Source organism: Cervus elaphus, chromosome 3 (assembly GCF_910594005.1).
Source record: "Cervus elaphus chromosome 3, mCerEla1.1, whole genome shotgun sequence".
NCBI classification, from domain to species: Eukaryota; Metazoa; Chordata; class Mammalia; order Artiodactyla; family Cervidae; genus Cervus; species Cervus elaphus.
In genome coordinates, this window is record NC_057817.1 from 29,478,919 (window position 1) to 29,506,486 (window position 27,568).

At 40.3% G+C, this 27,568-nt stretch overlaps 2 protein-coding genes and 1 long non-coding RNA gene across 5 annotated transcripts in view; 1 reads left to right on the forward strand and 2 right to left on the reverse strand.

Moving 5' to 3' along the window:
• The window catches only part of LOC122682197 (tubulin alpha-1C chain-like), a 1,110,822-nt gene that overhangs the window by 310,825 nt on the left and 772,429 nt on the right, over positions 1-27,568 (reverse strand). The gene's annotated exons all lie outside the window — the stretch shown is intronic.
• On the forward strand, positions 823-26,380 carry CERS5 (ceramide synthase 5). Of its 2 annotated transcripts, XM_043885035.1 has the most exons (11): positions 823-1,207; positions 15,110-15,215; positions 15,957-16,087; positions 16,777-16,834; positions 18,633-18,683; positions 19,937-20,029; positions 21,649-21,777; positions 21,881-21,987; positions 22,806-22,962; positions 23,812-23,920; positions 25,464-26,380. In XM_043885035.1, the coding sequence occupies exons 1-11, from the start codon at positions 831-833 to the stop codon at positions 25,469-25,471; spliced, it is 1,326 nt and encodes a 441-aa protein (XP_043740970.1). In that variant the 5' UTR covers positions 823-830; the 3' UTR covers positions 25,472-26,380. The 2 variants fall into 2 exon arrangements, with proteins under 2 accessions (XP_043740970.1, XP_043740965.1); XM_043885030.1 differs by lacking the exon at positions 23,812-23,920 and having other exon boundaries at positions 830-1,207.
• LOC122682477 lies at positions 6,192-24,923 on the reverse strand. 2 transcript variants are annotated; one of them, XR_006337393.1, is made up of 4 exons: positions 24,403-24,923; positions 15,731-15,830; positions 10,555-10,655; positions 6,192-6,904 (listed from the first exon to the last, which is right to left on the reverse strand). It is a non-coding gene; the product is annotated as an uncharacterized LOC122682477 (long non-coding RNA). The 2 variants fall into 2 exon arrangements; XR_006337392.1 differs by lacking the exon at positions 24,403-24,923 and adding an exon at positions 16,374-17,520.

Consider the following 27,568-nt stretch of genomic DNA (forward strand, 5'->3'; position numbering starts at 1 on the left):
CACAAAAGAGGTCAATGTTCAATGTGGAAATCTAGAATTAACGACGTTTATAGGATAAAGCCTCAGGGTTTTGGAGTCTAAAGGCTTTCCAGTTCAGAAGCTCACCTCTACCACTTGTTTATATAACCTCGGGCAAGTTTGGACCTCAATTTACTTATTCATAAAATAGTAAATAAAACACCCACTTCATAGAATGAGGAAGTTAAATACTGTGTGTAAAATGTTTAGTGCAGTTCCTGGCATATAGTAAACTTCAGTAAACGTTGGCCATCAACATCTTTCTTTTTCCTTTATGTTTTACTTTGGATACCCTCTATTTCCTTTTCCCATGAGAATAAAAGGATTTTTTTGAAAGCCCACTTTAAGCGATATACAGTGAAAGTGGGTTGAGATCGAGGAGAGGCAAGAAGGGAGAGAGCGTGTGGAGAGAAAAGGGAGAGAACGCAAGAACGCTGCTGATAGGCGGGACCAGCTGAGATGGAGATAAACCCTAGTGAGAAATGGGGCTGGGAGCGGGAGGAAGAGAGAGAGACATGGCCTTCCAAGGAGCAGATATCGTTTTAAGCTGGCTGGACAGAAAAATGTCCCCATAAAGGAGCCCTGCCTGAAATAAGGGGTGTAGCCGTAGCAGGACGGGCGAGTGAGGGAAGAGGAAAAGCTCGGTCGAAACCGGTAGCAAAAAAAGACCAGAGTTGAGCGCCTCGGGGGTGGGGCCAGGGCTGGGTGGAGGCGGGGCGGGAAAGGGAGGGGCGTGGTTGGGACCAGAGGGCGGAGTCCCGAGAAGAGACGGCGGGGGAAGCCGCAGAGAGGAAGGTGGGCGGGGAGGCGGGATGGGCGGTGAAGAGACCAGGCCCCGCAGAGGAGGCGGGCTGAGACGTGCCGGGTATGAGAAGGGGCCGGAAGGGGGTGGCCGCCGGTCCGGCCCCGCCCCGGGGCCGCCTCCCCGCGGGTTCCGTTGGCTGTGGCGGCAGCTGAAGCTGTGGCGGCGGGGGCCGCGGGGCGGGCGTAAGATGGCGACAGCGGCGGCGGGAGCTCTGGGCCTGTTGTGGGGCTGGCTGTGGAGCGAGCGCTTCTGGCTGCCCCAGAACGTGAGCTGGGCCGACTTCGAGGGGCAGGGCGACGATTACGGCTACCCGCGGGCCCGGCACATCCTCTCGGTGTTCCCACTGGCGGCGGGAGTGTTCTCCGTGAGGCTGCTCTTCGAGCGGTGAGAGCCCGCGGGCGAGCGGTGCAAAGGGCCTGGGGCGCGGGCTGGTGAAGCCGGTCCAGGGCGAAAGACCGAGGTCCGGGACCGGAAGACGAATTGCAGGGAAAGCCCGGAAGCAGGGGCTTGGGAGAGTCCGGGCCGCGCGGGAGATGCTTGGAGGGTGGCCGCGGTGGTCGTGGAGCCTAGGTAAAGACTTGGGGCTTAGACATTAAAAGAGTGCGAGTCGCAGGGGACGCTGGACCCATTCAGATTTAGACCCCGGAGGTCAATTGCGGGGGTGTCTCATAGGCCTCTCCCCAACCTTCAAGGATTCTGCAGACCAGGAAACAGGTTGAATGTGAGCTGCGACCGAGAACCCGAGGCGGGAAACAAGAAAGGGCTAAGAGAACCAGAACTAGTTGGGGCCGTCAAGAGCCAAGCTGAAAGGAGCAGGTTCATGGGAAGCTAAGAGTTGTGAGGCACTTTAGTTTCTGGGAGTTGAGAGGCACAGGATTAGTTAGGCCCTAAGCCTTGGTTCGTCAACTCATGGACGTGTGTGTGTTGTGTGTATTTCAGTAAAGTTGTGCCAGAGCTCCTAAGAGTAGAAATCTGGCAGAGTGTGGTGGAGCCTGAGGCTTCCAGAGCACGAAAAGATGTCAAATGAGTTGCAGAACTGGCCTTGGAGACCTGAAATGGAAGGAGGAGTGATCCTACTGAAAAGATGACAGCCTTAGGGCTTGTAAGACTGTTGTGTTGAGCCAGCTTCTCAGCGACCATGTGTTCTTGACAAAAGTGTTTTCACTTTTCTTTGAGTGAGTGGCTCCTGTCTGCTAAGATAAAGATACTCACTGAGGACTTGATGTGGTGGTGATTTTACAGTGTGAACTTGTAGCAATGGGTGATTTTGACCAAGTCTACTCACCCCCCTGGAAAGATGACTTCTTTATGCATAGGTCTCGGGTAATGAGGGTGGAACTTTGACATCTTGCCTTCTTTTGGCCAGTATTTAGAGCAAAAATGCCCTTTCGAGGATGGGCATATATTGCAGATAGACTACTCTGTTACTGTCTGGAAAATTAATAGTAATCTGTTTTGGATTACTTCTTTGCCCACTATATCTGACACAAAAATGTGTTATGTGTTGCCCACCATTCATCCATTTATTCACAGTGTTTATGTATTTTCATCAGAGTGCTCTACCAAAGGTTCAAGTGTAAAAATAAAGATGACTTTAAGTGAAGCAAATGAAACCAAAAGAACCAAATGGCTTTTGTGGGTTCTCGGGAACTTAGCATTGCAGTTCTTTAAGTATAGTCATTATATTAAGTGTTCCTGAGGTGGAGGCACAAACCACTTGTCCTTGTTGGGAGTAAACTAGGTCCAGGTACCTTAGCATCTGTGTATGAGAACTAAAAAAAAGAGAAAGGATAACGACTGAAAAGGAGATACACAGTTCAGGAAAGAAAAAAAAAGTTCATCATCCTAGGCAAAAGATTCTCTGCTTTTCATATAAATGTTTAACAATATGGAAGTTTTCCCCAGGTTAGTGGTAAGAGGAGATAACTTGTTGCTTATAAACACTTATTTTATATAAACTTGCATATATTTTCAGATTTCCAAAGAGTTCCCCTAGGTGACTGTGAAGACTTACATATCCCCTGGCACAGCCACTGGAAAGGATCCTTTTTACCTGCGGGAATTCTATCCGAATGTTTCTATGGTGCTCCAGCGTCAGGGGAGAAGGGATGGGTGGGAATACTGATGTGAAAGCATTCTAGTATGATATTTCTTGGATAGTAAGAATAGGTACCTTGTTCATCTCATGTTTGATCTTAGGAAAGTTTAACCCTAGCCGCAGTCTTGCTATTTTGTTTCTCTTTAAGATCAAACCACTTGAGTCAGCAGTAGAATTTACAGCTGAATTGGTTCAGTTAGTCTCTTTCCTACATTTTCTTCTTTCCCAAGTCCTAACTGCTGCTGCTGCTGCTAAGTCGCTTCAGTCGTGTCCGACTCTGTGCTACCCCATAGACCGCAGCCCACCAGGCTCCCCCGTCCCTGGGATTCTCCAGGCAAGAACACTGGAGTGGGTTGCCATTTCCCTCTCCCAAGTCCTAACTACTTAGTTTCTAAAAATGATTCATATGATAACCATAGGCTGTAAGAGCTAGCAGTCCAGCTTCCTTTTACATAAACAGTAAACTTAAGGCTTAGAAACATTTTCAGCTTTTCACATGTTGCATACTCACCTGAAGGAGGAGGTAGAACCAAGATACAGATTGTTTTCCTCAGCCCCGTTCTTCCACTGTACGATATGGCCACTTCTCCCATTCCTTAAACTTTCCTTCAAGAATTAAGATTTAATACTGCTGTTCCTAGTATTCTAGGATTTGGAGAACAGATCCATATTCATCTTATTCTTGGTTACTTAATATAATGTGTTTGACTTGAACTTTGCATTTGTTGCTTCAAATTGTCCTGCATATTTTAATGTCTTACACTATACCCTTTGATAAATTATCTCTGTGTTTTAAGAATATCCTAAAGAATAAATAGAGTTTACAGTTTATTCTTACTTTTTCTTCTCATCAGCCACACAGAGCATTTATTTTTTTAAGTTCCCACATTCCCTGGAGAGCTGCAACCTCCTCTGATAGGGATGATTTGAAAGCCACCTGACCATAAATAAATGTATCTAGCTATTTCACTAAAGAACTGCAGATGGTAGATTATATTCTACCCAAGAATAGAGGCTCTCCTTTGTGGGCCTTTGCTGAGTGGTTGCATTGTGGTGGCTTGCACCTTGCAAAATACCTTAGATGTGGCATGTGGTTAGTAAATACTGATTGAATGTTTGAGAAGGATCCACCCTTGCCTACTCAAATACCCAGAGGAGTAAACAGAATCTAGATCTTCAGCATGCAATAGATGATTTCCTTAGTTAAATTTCACCATACTATGTTTGCATGTTATGCACCTTTCTCCAGTTTCTTTTTTCTCCCCACTACCCATGCACACACTCATGCCACCCTTTTATCCTATCAAAAGAGAGATAAGAAACTCTTCCACCTGTTCTTTAAAACTTGTTATAATATTAATGACTGAGACTGAATATAATATTAATTATATTATATATATTATATATATAATTATATATATATTATATTATATATATAATATATTAATATAATATTAATGACTGAGAATGAATAGTCCAAGCTAGGTCTGGCGTGTCTTAAATTGGACCTTAAAGGTAAAATTGTTTGAAATTTAATGTCTACATAGTCCCTGAGCACTTATTCCTTGGCATCAAATATGAGCTTGAGACTTAATATTGATACCATCAGAGCTACATAGGCTCATTTATTTTGAATATTGTATTGGCTTTATGTTGTCAGGAGAAAATTGTTTTGTAAATTATACAGGAGATAGATTATACCTCTCCTTGCTGCTCATTCATTATTCCAATCCCCTTTGCTGTCATTACCTCCAAGGCAACCTCACTGGCATATCTGAGGAGCTTTCTCAATACCATTCTCTGGCATAGGGCACTAAACAGACTCACGTATTGGCCTGTCTTGTAACTAGAAACAAAAGCAGTGACTCGTGTGTATGTGTGCGCGCGTGCACGTGTGTGTACACATTTCTTAACCACTCATTTCATCTTCCTCTTGTAAGTCTGGCTACCTCTGCTGCATGCTGCCTTTTTTTTTTTCTTTCCCCCATTCTTCCCCACTTCCTTTGAGTGGAGGAAGAACTTCTCCTCTTTCTGACAGACCAGCTGCCCTCCTCCTAGGTCCATGTCATGTTCCAACATTGTGATCCAGAATTAGTTGGTCCTCCAGACTGGAGAGGTACTTTGGGAAGAATGGATACAGCTGCTGGCTAGGTTGTAAGGGAGACTTCCCTTTGCACTGCATCCCTAAAGGTATATCACAGAATTAAATCAGGTTTGCAGATCCAGCAGAGTGAGATTGAAAAAGCCAACCACGCAACTCTGCCCTTATCTGAGAATCCGCCTCTTACTAAGCTCCAGATAATCAGAAACCTTTCTCTCTTGGAAGACTTTCCCCAGCCCTTTCTGTGCAGTGGGTGTTGAAGTTCTGCAGACAACCCTGAATACTGTCACGACTAAGGTCAGGTTCCTGGCGACAATATATGTATCTCAGAAAAGAAACATGTCAGATATTTTTGCTTTAGCCACTTTGTGAGTCAGAAAACTAGGGTCTCCTAGATGGGTAAAGAAGAAATTAATGAAGAGGAAGCATCAAGGGAAGTCTGTACCTTTCTTCTAGAGTGGGAAGGGGAGATATACCTATTTTGACTTCCTCATCAGAAATAGTTTTAGGCTGATAAAGCTGCCTTCTAAAGAATTCACTGAGTTTTGGGCTCTTGTACCTAAATCTACTCCTACTTTATCTTTGGGAAAGTTAATTGGGATGTTACTGCAAAAGGAGTTAACAATAGTCACTTTTAACTAATAAAAAAAAATCTGAAACCAATTTTCCTAGATACAAAGGCAGTTTTCCTAGACATGAAGAATTCTCTGTGAATTATCTACTGCTGTGGTTTCCAGTTTAGTAGCCACCAGCTAGTACAATAGCTACTAGCTTTGGGGGCTTTCAGATGCAACTGGTCAGCATTAAGACGTGATTTAATTGTATTTTACAAACCAAATTTTGAAGATTTAGTGCAGGAAAAAAAAAGAATGTAAAATATCTCAATTTTTAACACTGCATATTGACATGATCATATTTTGGATATATTGAGTTAAACAAAGTATATTTTCAAAATTAATTTCACCCGTTTCTTTTTTACTTTTTTAAAAGTGGCTGTTAGAAGATTTTAACTTATTTATGTATGTGGCTCACATTATTTCTGTTGAACAGTGTTGATGATAGTGATTCAAACAAGTATTAATAACTGAGAAGAGAATTTTAATATAGATTGACATTTGATTCAGTTTTCTAGCATCAGAAGGTGATTTGTCCTGAGTTTATTGGGCCAGGCTTAAACAATGGGGCATTCTAAAAAAAAAAAAAATTCATAGTAATAATGGGATTTTTTTTTTTAATGTAAATCTTTTTCTGAATGAGTTAAATAACTAGGTATAGTCTGTTTTGAGCCACTGTTGGTTAACCGTGCATTCTAGCCAAGCATTGCTTTAGAGTTTGTTTTTTTTTTCACGTATACATCACCTCAGTTGGAGTAGTTAATCTGTAAACAAACAAGTTTGTCAAGTACATGAAGTGCTACACCGCCTTGATAAGGCAATAAGAATAATGACACTATTATATTCTTCTCAAAACTATGGAGTTTCTTAAAAAGGGTATTACTTATAGTCTGTAGCTCTGGGTTAGTGTCAGCATTTGTAACAAGTCTCAATTATAGGCACAGAGGGTCTCAAACTAAATCATATTGTTGTAGTTGTTTTTAATACTTCTTGGGGAAAGTCTCCAGTTATAGAATGAAATTAGTTAATTTCAATTTCTACTGACTCTCCAGAAATCAGTGACCTCTGACGTGGAGCTGGTAGGTTATCTTATGACTCAGGAGGACAGGTGGCACATTTCCTTGAAACACTTTATCTTTTTAGTTGAGAATTAAATTTTTACCCATTTGTTCACCTGTTCATTCTTCAACGATTATATATTGAGAACTTAGTGTATACCAGATATCAAACTGTGTGCCACGAGTGAAAAAGTAAGTCATGGTGCCTACCTGCAGGAAGAAAACAAGAAAAACAGTGGTTAAAATAGAGTAATGGAAAAAATAAATAAATAAAATAGAGTAATGAGTGTGTGCACAGGGTTAAGTCATGGGAGTTTGGAAGAGGTAGACTTGGTTTTTTTTAACATTATTAACTGAAATATAGGCTTAATGTCCCACCAACAAGCACTTGTTTCTTGAATTATGAAGGATGGTAAAAACTTCTTAAGAGAGAGCTTTTTGTTAATTGTTTAATCTGTCTCTTATTTGACATACATTTGTGTTTCTGGTTTAAGCAAATGTGTTAAGTAGTATAATTACTCATCCACTTGAAAAAGGTAAATATGTTTAATGAAAAAAAAATGTATGTACATAGTTGGAAAAGGAAGAGTTATGAAACAGAGTTTTAGGGAACTGCAGCTGTTTTTCAGATGGCGCAGTGGTAAAGAATCCACCTGCCAATGCGGGAGACGTGGGTTTGATCCCTGGGTCGGGCAGATCCCCTCGAGAAGGAAATGACAACCCACTCCAGTATTCTTGCCTGGAGAACCCCATGGACAGAGTAGCCTTGTGGGCTACAGTCCATGGGGGTCGCAGAGTCGGACACAGCTGAGCAAGAGCACACTCACTCACACACAGCTGTTCTCCAGCAATATTTTGAGAACTGCTGCTCTATAAAAATATTCATTAGCTACTCTATAATAAAACTACAACTAAGTCTTAAATTGGTTTGTGTTAGTGATACATTTTAATATATAAGTAATTCTTAATCTTGAGACTTACTTCCTTCATAATAAGGTTAAGGTGTAAGTAGAATGTTGATCCTTTCTTTCTCATGACAGTACCAAGTAGATTCATCCAATTGCACAGTTGTTAATCATCTTAATTCTTATAGATCTAAGTGAAGTTAACTGATGGGAATGGGAGTGAAGAATAGTCTGGTATAATCCAGTGTATGCCTTGTGGTGGCTTAGGATAGTATATGTCATAAAGGTTTTCTTTTTTGTAGTTTGTTTCTGCTTTGTTTTAAGAGCAAATTGGCCAATTAAAAAAAAAAAATAGTCTTAAAAAACCTGCAAAGATTACTTATGCATGGACCATGCAAGAAATTTTGGATTTGGTGGTTTAGGTGTCCCTGAGAAGTGCAGTATTTTGTACACAGCAAGCACATATATGTACAACAAATGTGTAGAACACATTTGTTTGTACATAGCAAACCCTGTCCTCTTAAGAATTTACTCAGAAAAATACACTGATATGGATGCATATGTTTAGGGAATATACAAAATAATATATGGCTGGGAGTCAACTGCATGTAAATGAGTAAATAGTATAATTTAGAAATTTGTAAATCTTCTGTTCTCAGCATTATTTTTTTTGCTCTTAAAAACTGTTGAGGATCCCAAAAAGGTTTTGTAAATGTGGGTTACATATACCTATCAATGTTTTCATATTTGAAATCAAAATTGAGAAATTTAAGAGATATACTTATTATTTTACTAAAAATAACAAAAATAAGCCTATTACATTAACATAACTAACATTTTTGAAAGATAATTTTCCAGACAAAAAATACTCAATGAGAAGAACATTGATTTTATATTTTTGCAGATCTCTTTGATGTCTAGCTTAGTAGAAGATAGCTGGATTTTCCTCTTTGGCTTCTACATTCAATCCCTTGTAATATGCTGGTTTGGTTGAAGTATATAAGTAAAAGCTGACTTTACACAGATATGTTATTGGAAGGGGAAGGTATTTTATCTTTGTTATTATGCCAAAACACAAGAAAGGTTGGTTGCATTGTGGAATCTGAAACCATATCAATGAGCTTTTCATTCAGGTTAAAATCCACCAGTCTGTTATACACTTTGAATGGATGTCATGTACTGGTCACTTGAAAAAATACTGGTTCCCTAAGTTATACAGATCTTTTAAATGTACATTTCATAATATGGTACTTAAAAAATCATATAGTTTAGCTCATTGTAACAGTCTCATTAGAAAAGCCTTGAAGTATGTATTGGGATGTTGTCGAGCTCAAAGGCAGATATGAGTTCTCTAAAATTCAAATTGTCACTTAAAAGCTTGAATTTTATCAGTGGAAAGAATGTTTGTTTTTTTAAAGTAACAGGCTTTTTCATTAATTTTTAAGAAAATGTATCTTAAGTATGCAGGTCCTGAATAACCTTAGTTTTTCTGTCAGTCATTCTTGTGGATAAAAGTGGTGTTCTTCAAAAAAAAATGATTTAGTCGAACATACAGCTCAGTCAAACAAGGGCCTTTCGCTGGGACAGCCGTATCCCTTGGTATGCTGTAAAAGTGCTTTCTGTGTACTTCCCGTCTTACTGAGACTACTTTTTAAAAAATGTACCCAAGGATTGGCTTTTTAAAAAAATATTTGTTTATTTATTTGGCTGCTCTGAGTTTTAGTTGTGGTATGTGCAGTCTTTGATCTTCCTTGTGGCATGCAAAAAATCCCATGGGGCATGTGGAGATTGATCTAGTTCCCTGACCAGGGATTGAACCTGGGCCCCATGCATTGGGAACATAGAGTCTTAGCCACCGAACCACCAGGGAAGTCCCAAGAGTAGGCATTTAATAAAATTAATCATTTGTATTGCTTCATCAAGGGCATGCTTTAGTGAAACTGGCATCATTGTTGTTAACCAATGGGCTATAGCAAGAAAGAAAATAGTAACTACTCCTACAGTTGGGTGCCCCTGCTTTGATTTGTGCTCAGGTTCTCTAAGTGTATCCACCATTGCTCTTTTCGCATGATCATTGCAAATGTCAACACCATAACAAAGGCAAAGAATGTCTTAATAGTATTATGAAAACAGTTTTGATTTATGGGCCCCCAGAGTGTATCTCAGGGGTGCTCTGGGGTCTGTGGACCATTCAGACTCTCTGCCATAGTTGACTTAGACCACCCAGGATGAGTGTATAGAATAAAGTAAGAATCTGCATAGAACCCTGAGGAAACTGTTTTTGGAAAAGGCAGGCTTCCCAGGTGGCTCAGTGTGATAAAGTATCTGTCTGCCAAGCAGGAGACGCAGCTTCAATCCCTGGGTCAGGAAGATTGCCTGGAGAAGGAAGTGGCAACCCACTCCAGTATTCTTGCTTGGGAAATCCTGTAGACAGAGGAGCCTGGCCAGCTACAGTCCATGGGGTTGTAGAAGAATTGGATAGGACTTAGCAACTAAGGGCTTCCCTTCTGGCTCAGCGGTAAAGAATTAATGTGCCAAGCAGGAGATGTAAGTTCAATCCCTGGGTTGGGAAGATCCTCTGGAAGAGGAACACTCCAGTATTCTTGCCTGGAAAAAAATCCCATGGACAGAGCAGCCTAGCGGGCTACAGTCTATGAGTCACAAAGAGTTGGACACAGCTGAGCACGAGCTACCTTTAGCGACTGAAAAACAATAACAGAAAGGAAGAAGAAACCCAAAAGAAGATAAGAGGTATGATAGCCATACAGTATTTGATCATATCAGTGTGCACATGCGGGCATCACCTCCTGGGAAGAGGGGCAGCCGCCCAGATGCAGGTGGTGAGGAGCCAGCAAGGTGAGGCGACTTGCCTGCATTGGCAGGTGGATTCTTTATCACCTAGCCACCTGGGAAGCCCCTGAAAATATCAGTAGTTGGCATTTACTAAGTACTCACTTTGTCGCAGCCACCATTCTAAGTACTGAACATTAAATCTTCATAGTAACTTTATGAAGTAGGTAGATACTGTAGTTATTCCTCATTTACAGATGAAAAAACTGAAACAACCAGAAAAGTAAGTAACTTGTCCAAAGTACATAGCACATTGTCCAAACTAGCAGTGCATACTAAAAAATCTAGTTCTACTGGGGAAAGTGTGACAGGAAGGAAGCTAAGAGAAAAGAGCATTTCAAGGGGCAAAGCATGCTCAAAATGTCAAATGGCACTGAGTTGTCAGGTAAGATAGGGGCCTGAAAAGTATCCATTTGATTTCACAGTAAGATCATTAACGACTTCGGCAAGAGCAGCTTCAGTGGAGAATATGGACGGAAGCCAGATGAGAGACACAAGAGGGTTCAGGAATGAGTAGGAGTTAGAAGAGAAGTCATGAGGAGAGAACTTTTTCAAGAACTTTTGTTGTGAGATGGTGAGAGCCAAAGGGTGTGAGGGACAGGAAGAGCTGTTTTAGGATGGGAAAACTTGAGCATATTCAAGGTCCAAGGAGAAACAAGTAGAGAACAAAGCTGAAAATAATAGGAAAAAACAAGGACTAAATAGAATGAAATTTCTGATCGGGAAGAGAATAGATCTAAAGCACAGGGATATTAGTTTTAGATAAAGTGGTTCTGATGCACTAGGTGAAGATGCTCCTTTCTCTTCTTGGTCAAGATTCTTGAGAGAGCTCTAGTATTTCCACTTCTTTTTTTCTCCTCTTTATATTTTTACGCTGTAACTCACTACTGTCCTTTAGAGTCTCCATTTCACTGGAATTTATTTGGTGAAGGTTATCACTGGTCTCTAAATTGCCAAATCCAGTGGATACTGAAGTCCTTATCTTACTTGATCTGTGCCTCATTTGATACGACTCCACCTCTGACCTTCCCACCCACTAAATTCACATTTTATGTTGTGTTTCCTAGTATTCTCACTTTTGTTCTCTTTTTAGTTTATATTCCTTTCTTATGCAGTCAATCCACCCTCATAATTTTAGCTACTGCCTATATTCTCGTTCTCTCTCTCCTTTCTCATATCTTTGTGTATATGTTATTTTAAGCCCCTTTTCCAGGTTTATTTGCCTTACTAGACTGTTGAATTTCAATGTTCCACAGGTACTTCAAAATCAGTATACAGACAACTCATCTTTCACTCCTAAATTTGCTTTTCTTATCTTATTCTCTACTTGGTTGAGGCACCATAATCAACTTAGTTTTCCAATCTGGAAACATAGAAGGTGCCCTTGATTTTTGATTGGTTCTTTTTCTTTTGGTTCTTACATCTACCCAGTGACCAAGTTCTATCAGTTTCACTTTCTTGCCATATCTTAGGTTGAATCCAACCTTGCCTTTCCATTTCTGTAGCCTTAGTTCAGTGCTTTATGACATCTAGCATGGATTTTTTACAGTAGCCTAAAGTCTTTTCAGTGACTCTCCATCAGCTGTGGGATGAAGTTCAAGCTTAACATAACATGCAAGGCACCTGTGATCTGGCCCCTAACTACTTGTGCAGTTTTTTCTCCTATCATTGTCACCACCCCCACTCCCAATTTGTACATTGCATAGTTCTCTAAGCCCTTTCTTATCTCTTCTTTAGCACATGCTGTTCCCTCTGCCTCAGTATCTTTTTTACTTTCTCCTTCCCTTTCAACTCTGCAGAAGCTGCTCAAATTTTTTATGTGATTGGTTTATTAAGAATTCAATTGTAGGGAATTCCCTGGCAGTCCAGCAGTTAGAACTCTGCACTTTCACTGCCAAGAGTTTAGGTTCAGTCCTTGATCCCACAAACCAAGTGGCGTGGCCAGAAAGAGAGGAAGGAAAGATGGAAGGAAGGAAAAAGAATTCAGTTGTAAAGGGAAAGGACTTTCTGAATTTGTTTTCTATGGGACTCCACATTTACCTTTACATATCTCAGCTTTCATCTCTCCGTGTGTGTGTGTGTGTGTGTGTGTGTGTGTGTGTAAGATGAATGGGTGGAGCATTCAGGTTCAAAATATTTAGTTACTCAGTACTCTTCATTTAATGATATACCATCTTCATCAGTCTGTATAAGACCTTTCTCTTTTTATTGTATTTTTCCCGTCTTCATCTTGTTGTCTATTTCTGTTTCTTTGATGGTTATTTTTCTTTTTTATATATCAGTTTTTACATTTTTGTATTTTTCCAGAATTGATCTAAGCCAGTGCTTCCCAACTCAATCATGTTGCTGCACACATAGAAAATAATATGTGCATGCACAATGGGTACGTGAGACCAAAGGCTACAGACAGGGTTTCTAGCTACCTTCCACCCTGTGGACCACCCTGAGAGCTAAGCAACATCTCAACATAAGCATAGCCCATCTAGGGGCTTCCCTGGTGGCTCATTGGTAAAGAATCTGCCTGCCAGTGCAGGAGACACAGGTTGGATCTCTGATCTGGGAGGACCCCACATGCCGAGGAGCAGCTGAGCCCATGCAGCACAAGTATTGAGCCTGTGGTCTAGAGCCCAGAAACCACAGCTCTGGAGCCCACTCACTGCAACTACTGAAGCCCATGCACTCTAGAATCCGTGCTCTGCAACAAGAGAAGCCACCGCAATGAGAAGCCTGATCACTGCAACAAGGAGTAGCCCCCACTCACCACAACTAGAGAAAAGCCCAAGCAGCAACAAAGACCCAGCACAGCTATAAACAAACAAACAAACAAATAAATATTTTTAAAAGTAAATGAGCCTTAAAAAAGAAAAAAGTATGGCCCATCTGTGTTATCTGCCATGATACATTAGTTGAGAAGCTCAATCTAGACTTTCAAATATATTTGTATATTCTTCATATTCATCAATGATGTTGCAGTGAGTCACAAAGAATTGTTGGTCTAGCTCTTGTCTTTAGTATGTAAGAGCAAAGTGGTGAGTAATTTCATCTTAAATTAACCCAGGCTTAGGTCAGCTGCTACCATGTATCTGGAGGGCAAGAAGGAGACAGTTACAGAAATGAAGTCAGTAACTCATTGAAGTAGGTATTATTCCTGCTTTGCAATTGATTATCAGAGTCAAAGAAGAATTTCAGGCTTTTTGATTCATGAGTCTTTTTTTTTTCCCCTACTGTACCAGGAAATATAAACTAATGTTTTTATTAGCATTGGTATTTGAATGAAAGTTTTATACTACTTGTGTAAAAGAGAAGAATGGGTTACAGATGTGGATTACTTTGTGCTCTGAATCAGTGTTTCCCCATGTCTTGGGAACTTTGGTGATAAAGGTAAAAGAAGTTTTCACAGAGAAAGATAATAAACAGAGCTTCTTATTTTCAGTCCCTCCCTTAGGATAAATTCTGGATTTGAATGCAGATAAATAAAATAGGTCAAGAGCACTCCATCTTACACCTCCCAGTTATTATTTCATCATACAACTCCCTAAGATGCTAAGAGAGCTAGAACTGATTTTGACTTATTCTGAAAGTGATTACATAAAGCTTTTCTTAGAACTGAGGCTCATAGAAATATCTGGTTGTGGAAAAGAGGGAGATCTTTCTTAAAAAGCCAAGGAATAATTCCTCAATTTTCAAATCTAAAAGTTATAAATTAATTATAATCAATGATATCATCATGGAATCTTAGAAAAAAATCTTACACATTATCTCCTTTAGATGGCAAAACCAAAACTCAATAATTAAGTGACTTGACCAAGTTTATGTGTCTTATTATTGGTAGATCTGGGACTAGAACTGAGTACTAATAGGTAATTTCTTTCTTACCACTCTTTGTAGTTTCTGGGTTTTTTTTCTTCAGAGCTTCTAAAGTTCTAATTACTTCCATAGTCTTTTGATTAGGCAGGAAGGTGACCATGACCAAGGATATTTGTTTAGGAAGAGCTCAGTCTCAGTTCTACTTTTCCCTCCAGTTAAGATCTTGATGGTTTGATATAAGGAGAACTATCATTTATTAAGCACTTTCTTGCATCAGGGTCTTCATATACGTTATATCATTGTACCTACAAGATTCAAGTAAAGTAGACCCGCTTCTAACCCACTTCTAATGGCAATATGAATGAATCCCCTGGGAATCTTGTTAGTACAGATTCTAATTTTGCTGTTTGAGATTCTGCATTTCTAAAAAGCTTCTAGGAAAAGTCAGTAAATGCTTTATCTGTTGGCCTTATGTTCAGTAGCAAGAATGTTGATACTATTTTTTATCTTACAAATGAAAAAAAACTGAGTTTTAGCAAGACTAAATAAGTTGCCCAGGTTCATACAGGTGGTAAATGGTAGACTAATGATTTGATCTAGGTCTTTCTTACTCTAAAGCTCAAAATGTGATAAGGGGAACCAGGGAAAAATGGAAAGAGAGCTTGTGTTCCAATATTTCTTAAACAGGTCACTTCTCAAGTGAATCAATGGCAGAATTCAGGATTAAATCAAAAGTTCTGGCTCCCTGCCAAGTGTTTCCCCCTTTTCTTTTTATCAGTCCCCTAATCGGGATTTTTGCTTAATGCCTAGCAAACAATTTTTAGAATTGTCTTTTGGGTTTTCTCCATTACAGGTTTATTGCCAAACCCTGTGCACTCCATGTTGGCATCCAGGACAGTGGTCCTTATCAGGCACAACCTAATGCTATCCTTGAAAAGGTGTTCATGTCTATTACCAAGGTAAGTGGGGAAAAAAAAAAAAAACAGGAAGATTTTTGTTAGGGTTCATCCGATAGGGCATGGGAGGATAGAGAGTAAGTATTTCCAAGGCTAAGGATAGGATGGGATGATCTTTCACGTTTGGATAGTCCGTAGAGCTATTAGGAGAACTTTATCCACTCAAGGAAATACCTTTGGGCTAGGATACCTTAAATAAGTCAGGATTACATGCATTGGAGATTTAGGCCTAGCAGTCACCACCACCCCTACTCCCCTCCCCAAGACACACATCATATTTTGATTTTGGTTTTCCCTGCTTCAGCTCTTGTCATTAGCTAGTTGCATAATCAAGATAGAGATGTTACTGATAGCCTTTGCAGGTTGCATTTTTGGTTTTTTTTTAATTGAAGGATAAATACTTTAGAGAATTGTGTTGGTTTCTGCCGAATATCAACATGAATCAGCCATAGGTATACATATGTCCCTTCCCTCTTAAACCTCCCTCCCAGGTTGAGTTTTTAATTTTTTTTACTCACTTGGGCTGGAGGGAGAAAACCAAATAGGTATGTGTATAGGTGAAGGTCCTTGATGTGTAAAATAGTACTTCTTACATAAAAATGACTTTGGGGATGAAACCTGGAAAGAAAAACATTACCTAAGTCACTGTAGTTATTACCCCTCTGCCACTCAGCTTGTCAAAGGGCTTTAATGAGAGAGGTATGAAGAAAAAGCAATGTTCTGACTCTGGTCATACGTCTACAGTATCCTGATGAGAAAAGGCTGGAGGGCCTGTCAAAGCAACTAGACTGGGATGTCCGAAAAATCCAATGCTGGTTTCGCCATCGGAGGAATCAGGACAAGCCCCCAACGCTCACTAAATTTTGTGAAAGCATGTAGGTGTATGGAAGGAGGTGGGGAGTGAGGAGAAGGGCGGGGTATGACTGGACTAAGGTTTTCTTTTTGGAAATCACTTCTCCTGTTAGGATAACAGTCAATGGATGCAGAGGGCTAACTCTGTTATAGGCTGGAAAGAAGAGAACTGAAAGCCTGGTCACCCTTAGTTTCTTAGACATGCTTGCCCCTAAGCTAGCTATAGTTGCATTTTGTTCACCTTTCCCAAAGAAACTGGGAATTCCTCTACTTTCGCTTATGTAGGTAGATATGCACACCCTTGTATACCTTGGCAGAGATAGTTCCAGCTTGCTGTAGATTGACATTTTAATAGGAAGCATCCCTTTTCTGGACATGCTGTAGTTCATTTCACTGGGTTTTTACTGATTATCCTCTGGACACCAAGCACTATTTCTCATTGTCATGTAAAAAAAAAAAACCAAACATAGGCACTATCATCAGGGAGTCTGACATAGAAGAAAACTTCACTGAAACCAGTATATACTTGTAGAAATCTTATTTTTAAACAGAGGCTGGAAGATTTTTATGTCTTTGGCTTTTTGGGTAACATTATATCATCAGTTTCTTATGAGTAACTGTGTTATCCCCAAATGTGCTATCTTGAATTCTTTAGCTCAAAGACTTTGTTTTGAGTAAATGTTTGTCTAACTTCTACTCTTCACCCATCTAGGTGGAGATTCACTTTTTATTTATGTATATTCTGCTACGGAATTAGATTTCTCTGGTCGGTGAGTCTGAACTTTCTCTGGTTCTCTGTTGGGTTCTAATCATTCATGCATCCCTAGAGATAAGAGTTAAATACCTTTAGAGCTTTGTCATCTACTCTCTTTTGTTTTTTCTTTATGATGCCTAGAGCCCAGGTTTATAAGCTAAATAGATTGTCTTCTGTCTGGGGCCTGACATCAGTAACCTCATGACTCTGTTTCTCCTTAAGTAATGCTAATAATAATAGTATTAATTAAATCAACATAGTACATGATGGTTTACAAGGCATTTGACAAAAGTCCTATTCTTGCAAGGAGGAGACAGTTACAGAAATGAAGTCAGTAACTCATTGAAGTAGGTATTATTCCTGCTTTGCAATTGATTATCAGAGTCAAAGAAGAATTTCAGGCTTTTTGATTCATGAGTCTTTTTTTTTTTCCCCTACTGTACCACAGTATTTTCCTCTAAATGCATAATTGAAGTTTCAAAATATGTGAAACATAAGGAAGCAGAACTGAAGGAAGGGAATAGACAATTACACAATCCTATTTGGAGATTTTAATGCTCTTAATAATTGACTAAATCACTAGACAAAAAAAAAATCACTGAGGATGTAGAAGGTTTAAATAACAGTCCAACCAGTTTGGCTTAATTGACATTTATAGGACACCACACAAGCAGCTGAAGGATATATATTATTTATTTTTTTAATTTTTTTTAATTTTTATTTTTTTTTGAAGGATATATATTATTTTCAAGTCTATGTAAAAGATCAACTAAGATAGATCATATGCTAGGCCATAAAATTAGTCTCAGCAAATTTTAAAATTTTGAAATCTTATAAAATATGTTCTCTGATCATAATGGAATTAAAACAGGAATCAAATCAATAATAATAAGACATCTAGAAAATATTCGTAAGTTAAACAACTCTCCTGAATAACCCAAAGATCAAATAAGAAATCACAAGGGAATTAGAAAATACTTTTAATTGAATGATGCTGAAAATACAACATACCAAAGTTTGTGGTATGCAGCTAAAGCATACTTTTGAGGAAATTTATAACTTTGTTTATATTAGAAAAGAAGAAAACTTTAAAATCAATGATTTAAGTTTTCATTTTAAGATCCAGAAAAAGAAGAGCAAAGTAAACCCAAAGTAAGTTAAAGGAAAGAAAGAAAAAAAAGAAGAAAAGCAAAAATTGGTGAAATAGGCATTAGAAAATAATGGAGAAAATTACTAAAGCCAAAGGTTGGTTCTTTGAAAGTTTTAATTAAAATTGATAAACCTTTAGAAAAAAACAAGAAAACAAATTATCAGTATCAGGGAGAAAAAGAGGCTATCACTATAGGTCCTGTAGACATTGAAAGAATAGTAAGACCACATTATGAACAGTTTAATAGTTATAAATTCAACAATTTAGATGAAATGGATAACCCTTTTAAAGGACATAATTGAAACTCCATTGGAGATGATTACTTTTGACTTTTGAATCTTTGGCACAGAGAGATCTCCTTTGATTATTAAATGAAATCATTGTCTTCCTGCCTCCCAATTTCCTAGATATTCCAGGTTGTGATGTTTCCAAAAGCTATCCTAGCACTCTCTTTGCTCTTGTGTATGGTTTCTCTCTTCGTAATAGCACTTTCTTCTTCTAGGAAAAAAGTATAATTGTTTATTTAGCCTTTAAGGATCCCTAAATTCTGTCTAGAGGGATTCCATTTTCTTTCCCATCTCTTTGCCCAAAGTATAGAGAGAAAGGTGTAGATGGGCCAGGGGGGAGTTCTGAAAATTGACTTGGATTATTTATTTTCTCTTAGTCACCTTGGTTCTGGGACACCCGACAGTGTTGGCACAGTTACCCTTATCAGGTAAGATCTGAGCCCTTCAAGACAGGGGCCTTATGTGTGTGTGTGTGTGTGTGTGGGATGGGGTTGGGGAGAGTGCATCGCCAGTCCCAGGGCAGATGGCACATTCCCTTGAGATTCTTAAGGGATTAGGGACTGAGTCTCTTTGAGTCATATGTTCACAGTATGTATTTTTGGGGTCCCCAACAGCAGTGAAGTCCAGGGATCTGTTTGTTCCAGATATTCACCCTAATTGGGCTGGAAAGAAAAGCAGCTTCCTGGCACTTAATGAGGTGCTTTCTGGTTCAGGTGTCCCTTTTGAATCCCATAAGAGCATCTTGGTTATAGTCTAAAGTAGAAAAATGTCAGGGGGTTGCTAACAGGATGGAAGAAGGAAAGGCCTCAGTGTATTTAATCCCCTGAAAATTGCCCAGAATTCTAGAAACACTGATTTGATTGTGGTGTGTGTGTGTGTATGTGTGTGCGCGTGCGTGCTTAGTTGCTCAGTCATGTCTTTATTAACCGTGAAAGTGAAAGTCACTCAGTCATGTCTAACTCTTTACGACCCCATGGACTATACAGTCCATGGAATTCTCCAGGCCAGAATACTGAAGTGGGTAGCCGTTCCCTTCTCCAGGGAATCTTCCCAACCCAGGGATCAAACCCAGGCCTCCCACATTGCAGGTGGATTCTTTACCAGCCCGAAGAAGACTGGAGTGAGTAGCCTATCCCTTCTCCAGCAGATCTTCCCAACCCAGGAATCAAACTGGGGTCTCCTGCATTGCAGGCAGATTCTTTACCAGCTGAGCTACCAGGGAAGCCTATCTGATCTCTACAAGATGAGCCAAAGATGCTTATGGGCTTCCCAGGTGGCGCTAGTGGTAAAGAACCCACCTGCTAATGCAGGAGATATAAGAGACGTGGGTTCTATCCCTGGGTCGGGCCGATCCCCTGGAGGAGGGCATGGCAACTCACTCCAGTATCCTTGCCTGGAGAATCCCATGGACAGAGGAGCCTGGCAGGCTATAGTGCATAGGGTTGCAAAGAGTTGGACATGACTGAAGTGATTTAGCACACAAAGATGTATATGTGGAAGGGAAGAGTTTTAAGCGTCAACACCAATCCAAAGTCTGTTAACTATTGCACATCTTGGAAGATGATGGAGAGGAAGAATATTTAATAATCGGGGGTATGAGTTCGCTGGCACAGAGAAAGTTGGGGACATGGAGTGAGTCTTTGACTAACTGGTATCCTCACTACTACTTTTTCTCTTCCAGCCTCTCACAAGTGGGCTTTATTACTATTATATCATGGAATTGGCTTTCTATTGGTCTCTCATGTTTTCTCAGTTTACAGACATTAAAAGAAAGGTAAGGACGTTGGCTCCCTTAACACCCTGATTTATGACACCCTCCTTTCCAGCAGCTACCATTATTGTCATTGTGATGGATTCTCTGTCCTGATTAGGACCACAAAAGAGGCTGAAAGTAGGTTCAATGGGACTTTTAGCTGTTTGTAGTGTTCTCAGAAGTGAGACCTGACTAGTGAAGTATATTTGAGTCATTCAAGGCAGCCCAGGATGAAAACAGTTAACCATCTAAGAAGACTACCCTTTTCTTTGTTTTTCTCCAAGGTTCTTACACATATAAAACTCAAGAAACTAGTCAAAACTTAGGGATAGCAAGGCTTGATCCAGGAAAAGCTTCGATTCCAGAAGAACTTTTGCCATTAGTGACCCTTGTTCCCTCTCTGTTCTGTCTTCTTGGTGACCCCACTTACTTAAAAGAATGTCAGTTGGGAGGGGTTTTAGATATTTTAGTTTACCCTTTTCTTGCTGTTATTTAAGAAACAGATTCAGAGAAGTGAGTTGACTTGCCTACAAAATGGCAAAGTTGGAAATGACTTAAGTTTTTTGTAAGTATACAGAAAGGGCAGAATCTTCACCTTTTATTGGCATCCACCTGACAAAATGCAATTCCAGCAGCTCTAACCCTAATCTGTCACTAACTCATAGTTATCTTTGGTAAGGAAAATCAGGGTTACCTGATTGTAGAACCCAGACATTAATCTGGGTTATCAGTTGTTGTATAACCTAGAAGCGTGATACATAATTTAAATGCCTCTCACCCTCCTTTGGTTACTCAGGATGGTTACACACCCTCCTATGGAGACATAGGTCTCCTTATTAAAATTTCATTTTAATACATGACACATATAAAAAGGTTTATAATATGTATGTAGGTTTTAAAACGTTCTAGAATGTGTACTTGTGAACTCATCCCAACTCAAGAGCTAGAACATATGATTGTATCCATCCATATGGAGAGCATAGACTTTATATCCTTGCTTCTCTGATGCCATTTACCTGCCTCCTCCCACCCTCTATCCCTCACTGGGCTGAGAAGTATTTATTAGATGTGTGTAATAACTCAGGTATTTAGAGATTTCTCAGGGTCTAACCTTGTTATTTGAACCCAAGAGGAAGTTAGAGCTTTAAATCTGAGAGCAGGAAGTGCTTGTAGTAAGATGGACTATTTAGCATTTCTCTGAAATGTTTTGGAATAGTTTCTCCCCTCCACAAACCTCCCCTTTCTCTTAGGTCCCTTTGGTTGAAATTGCCTTCATCAATGCAGAAGAGTCTTAGATGCTCAAGGAATTTGAGATATCTAAGGTTTATATGCCTGACTACCACCTGGGAAATTATCTCCAGGTATCAGCTAAGCATCTGAAGTCTACATGTTCTGCAGCTACCAAAGAAAATTGCTCTTTTCTGTGTTTTGAGCTATAGATTGAGTGTAGATTATGGGTCAGTCACTGATACAGAGCGTTTTGGGTGAAATGTTAGGCAGCTCCCTAGGGGAGAATTTAAACAAGATGAAACTTTTAAGGGGTGGGATGAGATTCTCCGAGAACAGTACAGGGCACTGAGTTGTGTAGCAGCTCTGTGGCCTTGCCTTTACCTGCCTCTTCTATTTGCATTCCTTCCTAGGACTTTCTGATCATGTTTGTGCATCACCTGGCCACCATTGGGCTTATTACCTTCTCCTACATCAACAACATGGTTCGAGTGGGAACGCTGGTCTTGTGTCTACATGATGTCTCAGACTTCTTGCTGGAGGTAAAACCCCTCAACGACTCTTTCCTCACTAGTCCTCTTTACTTTTCTTCCTATTTGAGAACTGGCTTTCTCCCCAATTCAATTCTTATCTTTCTTTCTCTAGGCAGCCAAGCTAGCCAATTATGCCAAGTACCAGCGTCTCTGTGACACCCTTTTTGTGATCTTCAGTGCTGTTTTTGTGGTGACTCGCCTAGGAATCTATCCATTCTGGTAAGTGTTAATGCTGTGGAGCTGCAGTAAATATGTAACAATAAACTGGTCACCAGTTTAGGGAACGGACACCAAGGTTCCTTAACCTTATATATTGTTCTGCTTTTTGCTTGACTTACCTGACCTTTTATGGATTCTTGAAGGACCTCATTTCCCTTGTACAGTATTTCTAATGCAGAATGATGTAGACCGAGAGCATCCAACTCACTTAGCTATGGCTCTCCTGATGCATCTCTGAGGATTAGTCCTCATCTTATGCCTAAGTAACTCCTTTGCCTTCTTTTGCACCGATTACGGACGTCTTGGGCTTTTGCTTATTTTCCTGCTCTATACTGTCTCCCCGCCTGACCACTCCCACTCCCAAACCACTCTCACTTCTATACTCATGACTTTATATGACAAGTCATTGATTGACTCTCTGGGTTGGAGATTTTCCTTAGTCTGAGGGAATTGGCCATCAGCTGTCCTATATGTGCGTAAGGATCTGAATTATTCCTAGGGTTACTGTTAAAATTGTTGTCCCAAATTTGTGATACTCTGCATATTTGGATTAGTAATGTGACTTATTTGAAGTGATTAGTAATCTGATTTATTCTGTCAGTTGCTAAGAATGCTATATCTTCCATTATTCCTAAAGATAGAAAACTCCAGGGGCCCCTTTCTTTACTGTCTTCTCACTGTGCATGAATATCCCTGGAACTTCAACTGATAGAAGGTATGGGGTAAAAATACAAGGTTCTGCTTTCCAGGAAATTCAACTTCATCCCTATGTGTCTGGCTTTGACTCTAGAATCTGACCATTGACCTTCCTCTTATAGGATCCTGAACACAACCCTCTTTGAGAGTTGGGAGATGATTGGGCCCTATCCTTCCTGGTGGCTTTTCAACAGCCTTCTCCTGGTCCTACAGGTTCTGCATGTCATCTGGTCCTACCTAATTGCACGAATTGCTTTCAAAGCCTTGATCCGAGGAAAGGTAAGGGTGAAAGATGGCTTCTTTCTTTCGGGTATTACCAAGCAAAAAGCCTAGGGCTCTAAGGTTTTCATCTTTTCTTTAAGTATGAGTGTTTAGCCATCTAAGATATGACTTAGATGTCAGAGGCAGGATCTGCCTTCTTCCTGTCCCACAGGAACGACTTTTGTTAAATAATAAACAGGATTAGGTTTTGGAGACCATTTCAACCATTACCTACCCCTTACCTACCCACATCATCGATTTCATATTTTTATTTTTAGCATGGAAGCCTTTTTTCAAAGGAAATCATATGCAGAGCTGCAAGATGTAAGGAAATCATATGCAGAGTTCCAAGATGTAAACTGTATAGAAGCCAAGATGTTAGATTGCCTAGGAGTGGTATGGTAATTCACAAGCCACCCCAAGATGGCCACACTGTGGTGTTCAAGATACAGTTTATGTAAGGAATTAAGTACTAGCCTCACTTACTGTTGCATGAGGCAGGGTCTTAAGTAAGATAGGTTTTTAGGGCTTCAAATACCCACTTTACGTCAAGAGCCCAAAAGCACAAAGAAAGGCATTATTCTGTGATAAAACTCATAACTGAATTTTGCAAATTCTGAAGCAGTCAGTCAAACTGTGATTAGCCTGAGGGATTCAGCCTTCAGTAGCATACAATCCCAAGGGGAGGGGCTCTGGTGGAGGATACAGACTCTAGGACAAGGGATGGGATGTTCCCAGGAATGTATGGTCTCTTGTGACACTGTTCCTTATGGCTTTAATTGGTTTCAGAACTTGCTTAGTGTGCCTGTGCATCTTGGTGTAGCTATTGGACATCTCTCTTTCCCCCTGCTTTTCTTCCCTGACCAGGTGACCTATCCAGGAAGGATTAGACCCAGACTCTGTACTCTCCACTCTTTTCTCACCTCCTTCCTTTTTTCTATGCCTGGTGGGAGCTGGACAGTTTCATCTCTTGCATGTAAGTGTATCTGTGCTTCTAGTGTTCAGTGAAGCATGTCTATCTGAATGTGTTTCTCTTCCTTCCTGCTTTCCTTTCTGTTTCCCTGCATTGTATGGAGCATGCCTTCTCTCCTGACCTTGTGGGGCATTGTTGAATGGAGCTCAAGTTGCCAGATTCTTTTTCCTAAATTGAGGCAAGAGTAGAGTCTGCTTTGTTTTTTTTTTCCATTTCTGTTTTTCCCTTCCCGCCCCCATCTGTCCTTTTTGAGCTTCCCTTTCGCTCAAATCTAACACACTGCCCTCTGGTGGAAATTTCCTGAAGATCAGATAATCAACTCGTGATCTGGGTTCAGAGGTCAATAGCTATAATAAACCATAGACTCTTAGAGCTAACCAAAGCAAGTACCCCACCCTCTGGTAACAGCAATTGTAGTATTGTTTCCTTATCACCTCCTTCTCTTATTTACTTAAAAAAAAAAAAAACAACACACGTTTATTAACCTTCAGTTCTGGAGGGCAAAAGCCTGACAGAGGTCTCACTGGGTGTCTCTCCTTTTTACTTTTATGGTCCATGCTAGAAAATTTGAAATACTTTGCTTGGTATGCAGGATAGTTTAGATCGGAAAACACTGCTTTAATCCAAATCCTTCACTTGAAAATACAGAATAAAAAGCTGAGTTTGAAAGGTGAAGATTCATAGAGAACAGCATGATTGGGACTGGGATTCTTGTCCCGCTGACTGCCCGCCTGCTTTTCTCTTCACCATGTTGTGTATCTTCAGGATACTAGAGAGGTAATCCTGTTACGAGAAAAGGGAAAAAATTGAAGAAACAAGCATCATAGGATGTTAACATTTGAGCCCAGGAAGAATAGAACAGCTGAAAAGACCCAATTGTGGATCAACTTTGGGGATGTAGCAAAACTCTGCTGCTAAGTCACTTCAGTCGTGTCTGACTGTGTGTGATCCCATAGACGGCAGCCCACCAGGCTCCCCCGTCCCTGGGATTCTCCAGGCAAGAACACTGGAGTGGGTTGCCATTTCCTTCTCCAATGTGTGAAAGTGAAAGTAAAGTCTCTCAATCATGTCCGACTCTTAGCCACCCCATGGACTGCAGCCTACCAGGCTCCTCCATCCGTGGGATTTTCCAGGCAAGAGTATTGGAGTGGGGTACCATTGCCTTCTCTGACTCTAGATAACCAAAACTGCAATGGAAGTGATGACAACAGCCCTGTATTGTTGTGTTGGCCTTTTCTCTTTTTGAGGTAGAAGAGAAAGGGTATGTGAATGTTTTTAGCTCTTTTAGGCTGGTCCTGAAAGGTAAACTCTTCTACCAAGACAGCTACTTGCTTCATTGAGAACAGAATTAGAGATGATGAGAGAAACACAGAAAGCAGGCAGGTATTCATAAGTCTCTATGGTCCTGATGGTATTTTGAGTCAGGTGCCACCAGAAAGTAGGCCAGATTGGAAACAGTGCCCACCATGGGCTCTGTGGGCTGTGTCTTATGATTCTAGAAAAGTTCTGTCCTTACCTTTCCTACCTTTGGCCCCATCCCTCCCAGGTGTCTAAAGATGATCGCAGTGATGTGGAGAGCAGCTCAGAGGAAGAAGATATAACCACCAGCACAAAAGGCCCCTGTGGCCGCAGCTCCAGCAATGGTGCCAATCGGGTGAATGGTCACATGGGAGGCAGCTACTGGGCTGAAGAGTAAGGCGGTTGGTATGGGGACTTCAGCATAGACGGACTTGTAGGGCCACTGGCCACCTACTCCTCTTGGTCCTCCCCACATCTACATTCCTGGGACTAGGGGGTGTGCAGGGCACTGAGGAGAATCAAAGAAGCAAATATTTTCACTTAAAAAAAAAAAAAAAACTCTGCCATTTCGTATTTAATAGCCTCCAGGTTTTCAGTAATGTTATTTGCTCTGTGTGTGCGCGTGCGTGTGTGTGTATGTGCGCGCCTGTGCATGTGCATTTGTGCATATGCATGAGTCTCGTTGCCTAGGTTGGGGCACATTTCTGGACTAGGGCCGTTAGGCCTTGCCTGGTCTCCTCTGAACCCACCTCAGTCCCAGATTTGGCTGCATCTTGAATTATGCTGTTTCCAGAGTGTCCCCTCCCTGGTTGCCCATGGCTCTTGAGCCCTGACCATCTGAATGGAGCAGCTGAGTTTAGCTCCACGTTTCTGCACTGTTTCTTGTTTGGAGCTGGAATATTTCGCATGAAGCTGTATGCAAACAGACAGCCATGAAATGGGTGGCCAGGATTGCTGCGGCCCATAGCTAGATCCCCTTCCTGCCACCTGGTAGTGACAGGGACAAGACAACTGCTGATACCCTGCTCTTTATTCAAATGGTACGCAGGAAGTGGGGGGGGAGGAGCGGGTGAGCTGAGGGCTGGAGGACAACAGCCACTGGGTGAGCTGTTAACGGTTTATACTATTGTTTACTCTCTGTGATTAAAAGTGCTTCAACCCTCATCTGCTGTCTCAACCTCTTTAGTGACTCTATCCCCAGTTCCCTGAATCCACAGTCTGATTAATAACTTTTTCAGGTCTGATTCTAGAGGCCATTGGACACCAAGTTTTTCCTTTCTGGGCATATGCTAGAGAGAGAGTACCTGCATTTTAAGGCTTTATATTTTAAGAAAAAATAAACATGTGTAGTGTTCATAAGAAAAAATACTGAGCAAATAAAAGCATGTATATAGCCTAAGCAGCAAAGACTGGTTGAAGAGCTAAGACACCTGAGTATTTCCTGTATTTCCCATTTTATTGACTACAGAGACTGCCAGTTAACATCCTAAGATGGCAATAAGTGAGTCTAAACCAATGTTTTCTCTTTTAATTCTGGTTTGTCTTTTAGCCCATGGAGAATCAATTTTCCTAGTCTAGATTTTTCTACAGTTGAGGTTTAAGGCAAAATTACCAATAGTAGTATTTATCGCTTAGAATATTTTCCATTTAGTGAATATTCAGGTTATCAAAATATTTCCAGATGCTCTTGGGTACATTAAGACATATGGAGTGCTTCCTTAACAATGTTAAGGAGACAGATAAAAATGGAAAGAAATAGGTTATTGTAGGTTATTGTTCTAAGAATCAGACACTCTTTTGATGTTCATTGACATTACTGGGATATTGACCCTACTAAATTTATCTTACCGAGTGACTGGATTTTAAAAAAGACTTACTATATATAGCACAAGGGCAAATTAAGTTCTAAAAAATTTTACGTAGTTATTTAGTCAGAACTAGTCAGGAAGACTAAAAGACTAAAGTCTTACATTTAGTTCCTCAACTTACCATATTGTTGAATAGTAATTGTGAAACATGAAAATGCTTTGGAAAGTCAGACAAGATATGTATGCCTTTTGAAGTTTGAACAATTGCTTTGTAAATACGATTGAATTAGTTGGCCCAGTTAATCTGACACGTGGTATAATTAAAATAATAATAGCTAACACATAGCTCTTTATTACGTACCAGGTACAGTATCAAGCACTTTATAGAGGACTAAAATACAGCAAAATAGGCTAACTTCGCTAAACTCAAACACCTAGTAAAGAATCAAACTCAGAGTCTCTATTCTTAATCACTATACTGTAACACTTCTCAAGACTTCACATAAGGAAGAATAGTTGTTGAAGACACTTCTAGTCAGAGGCA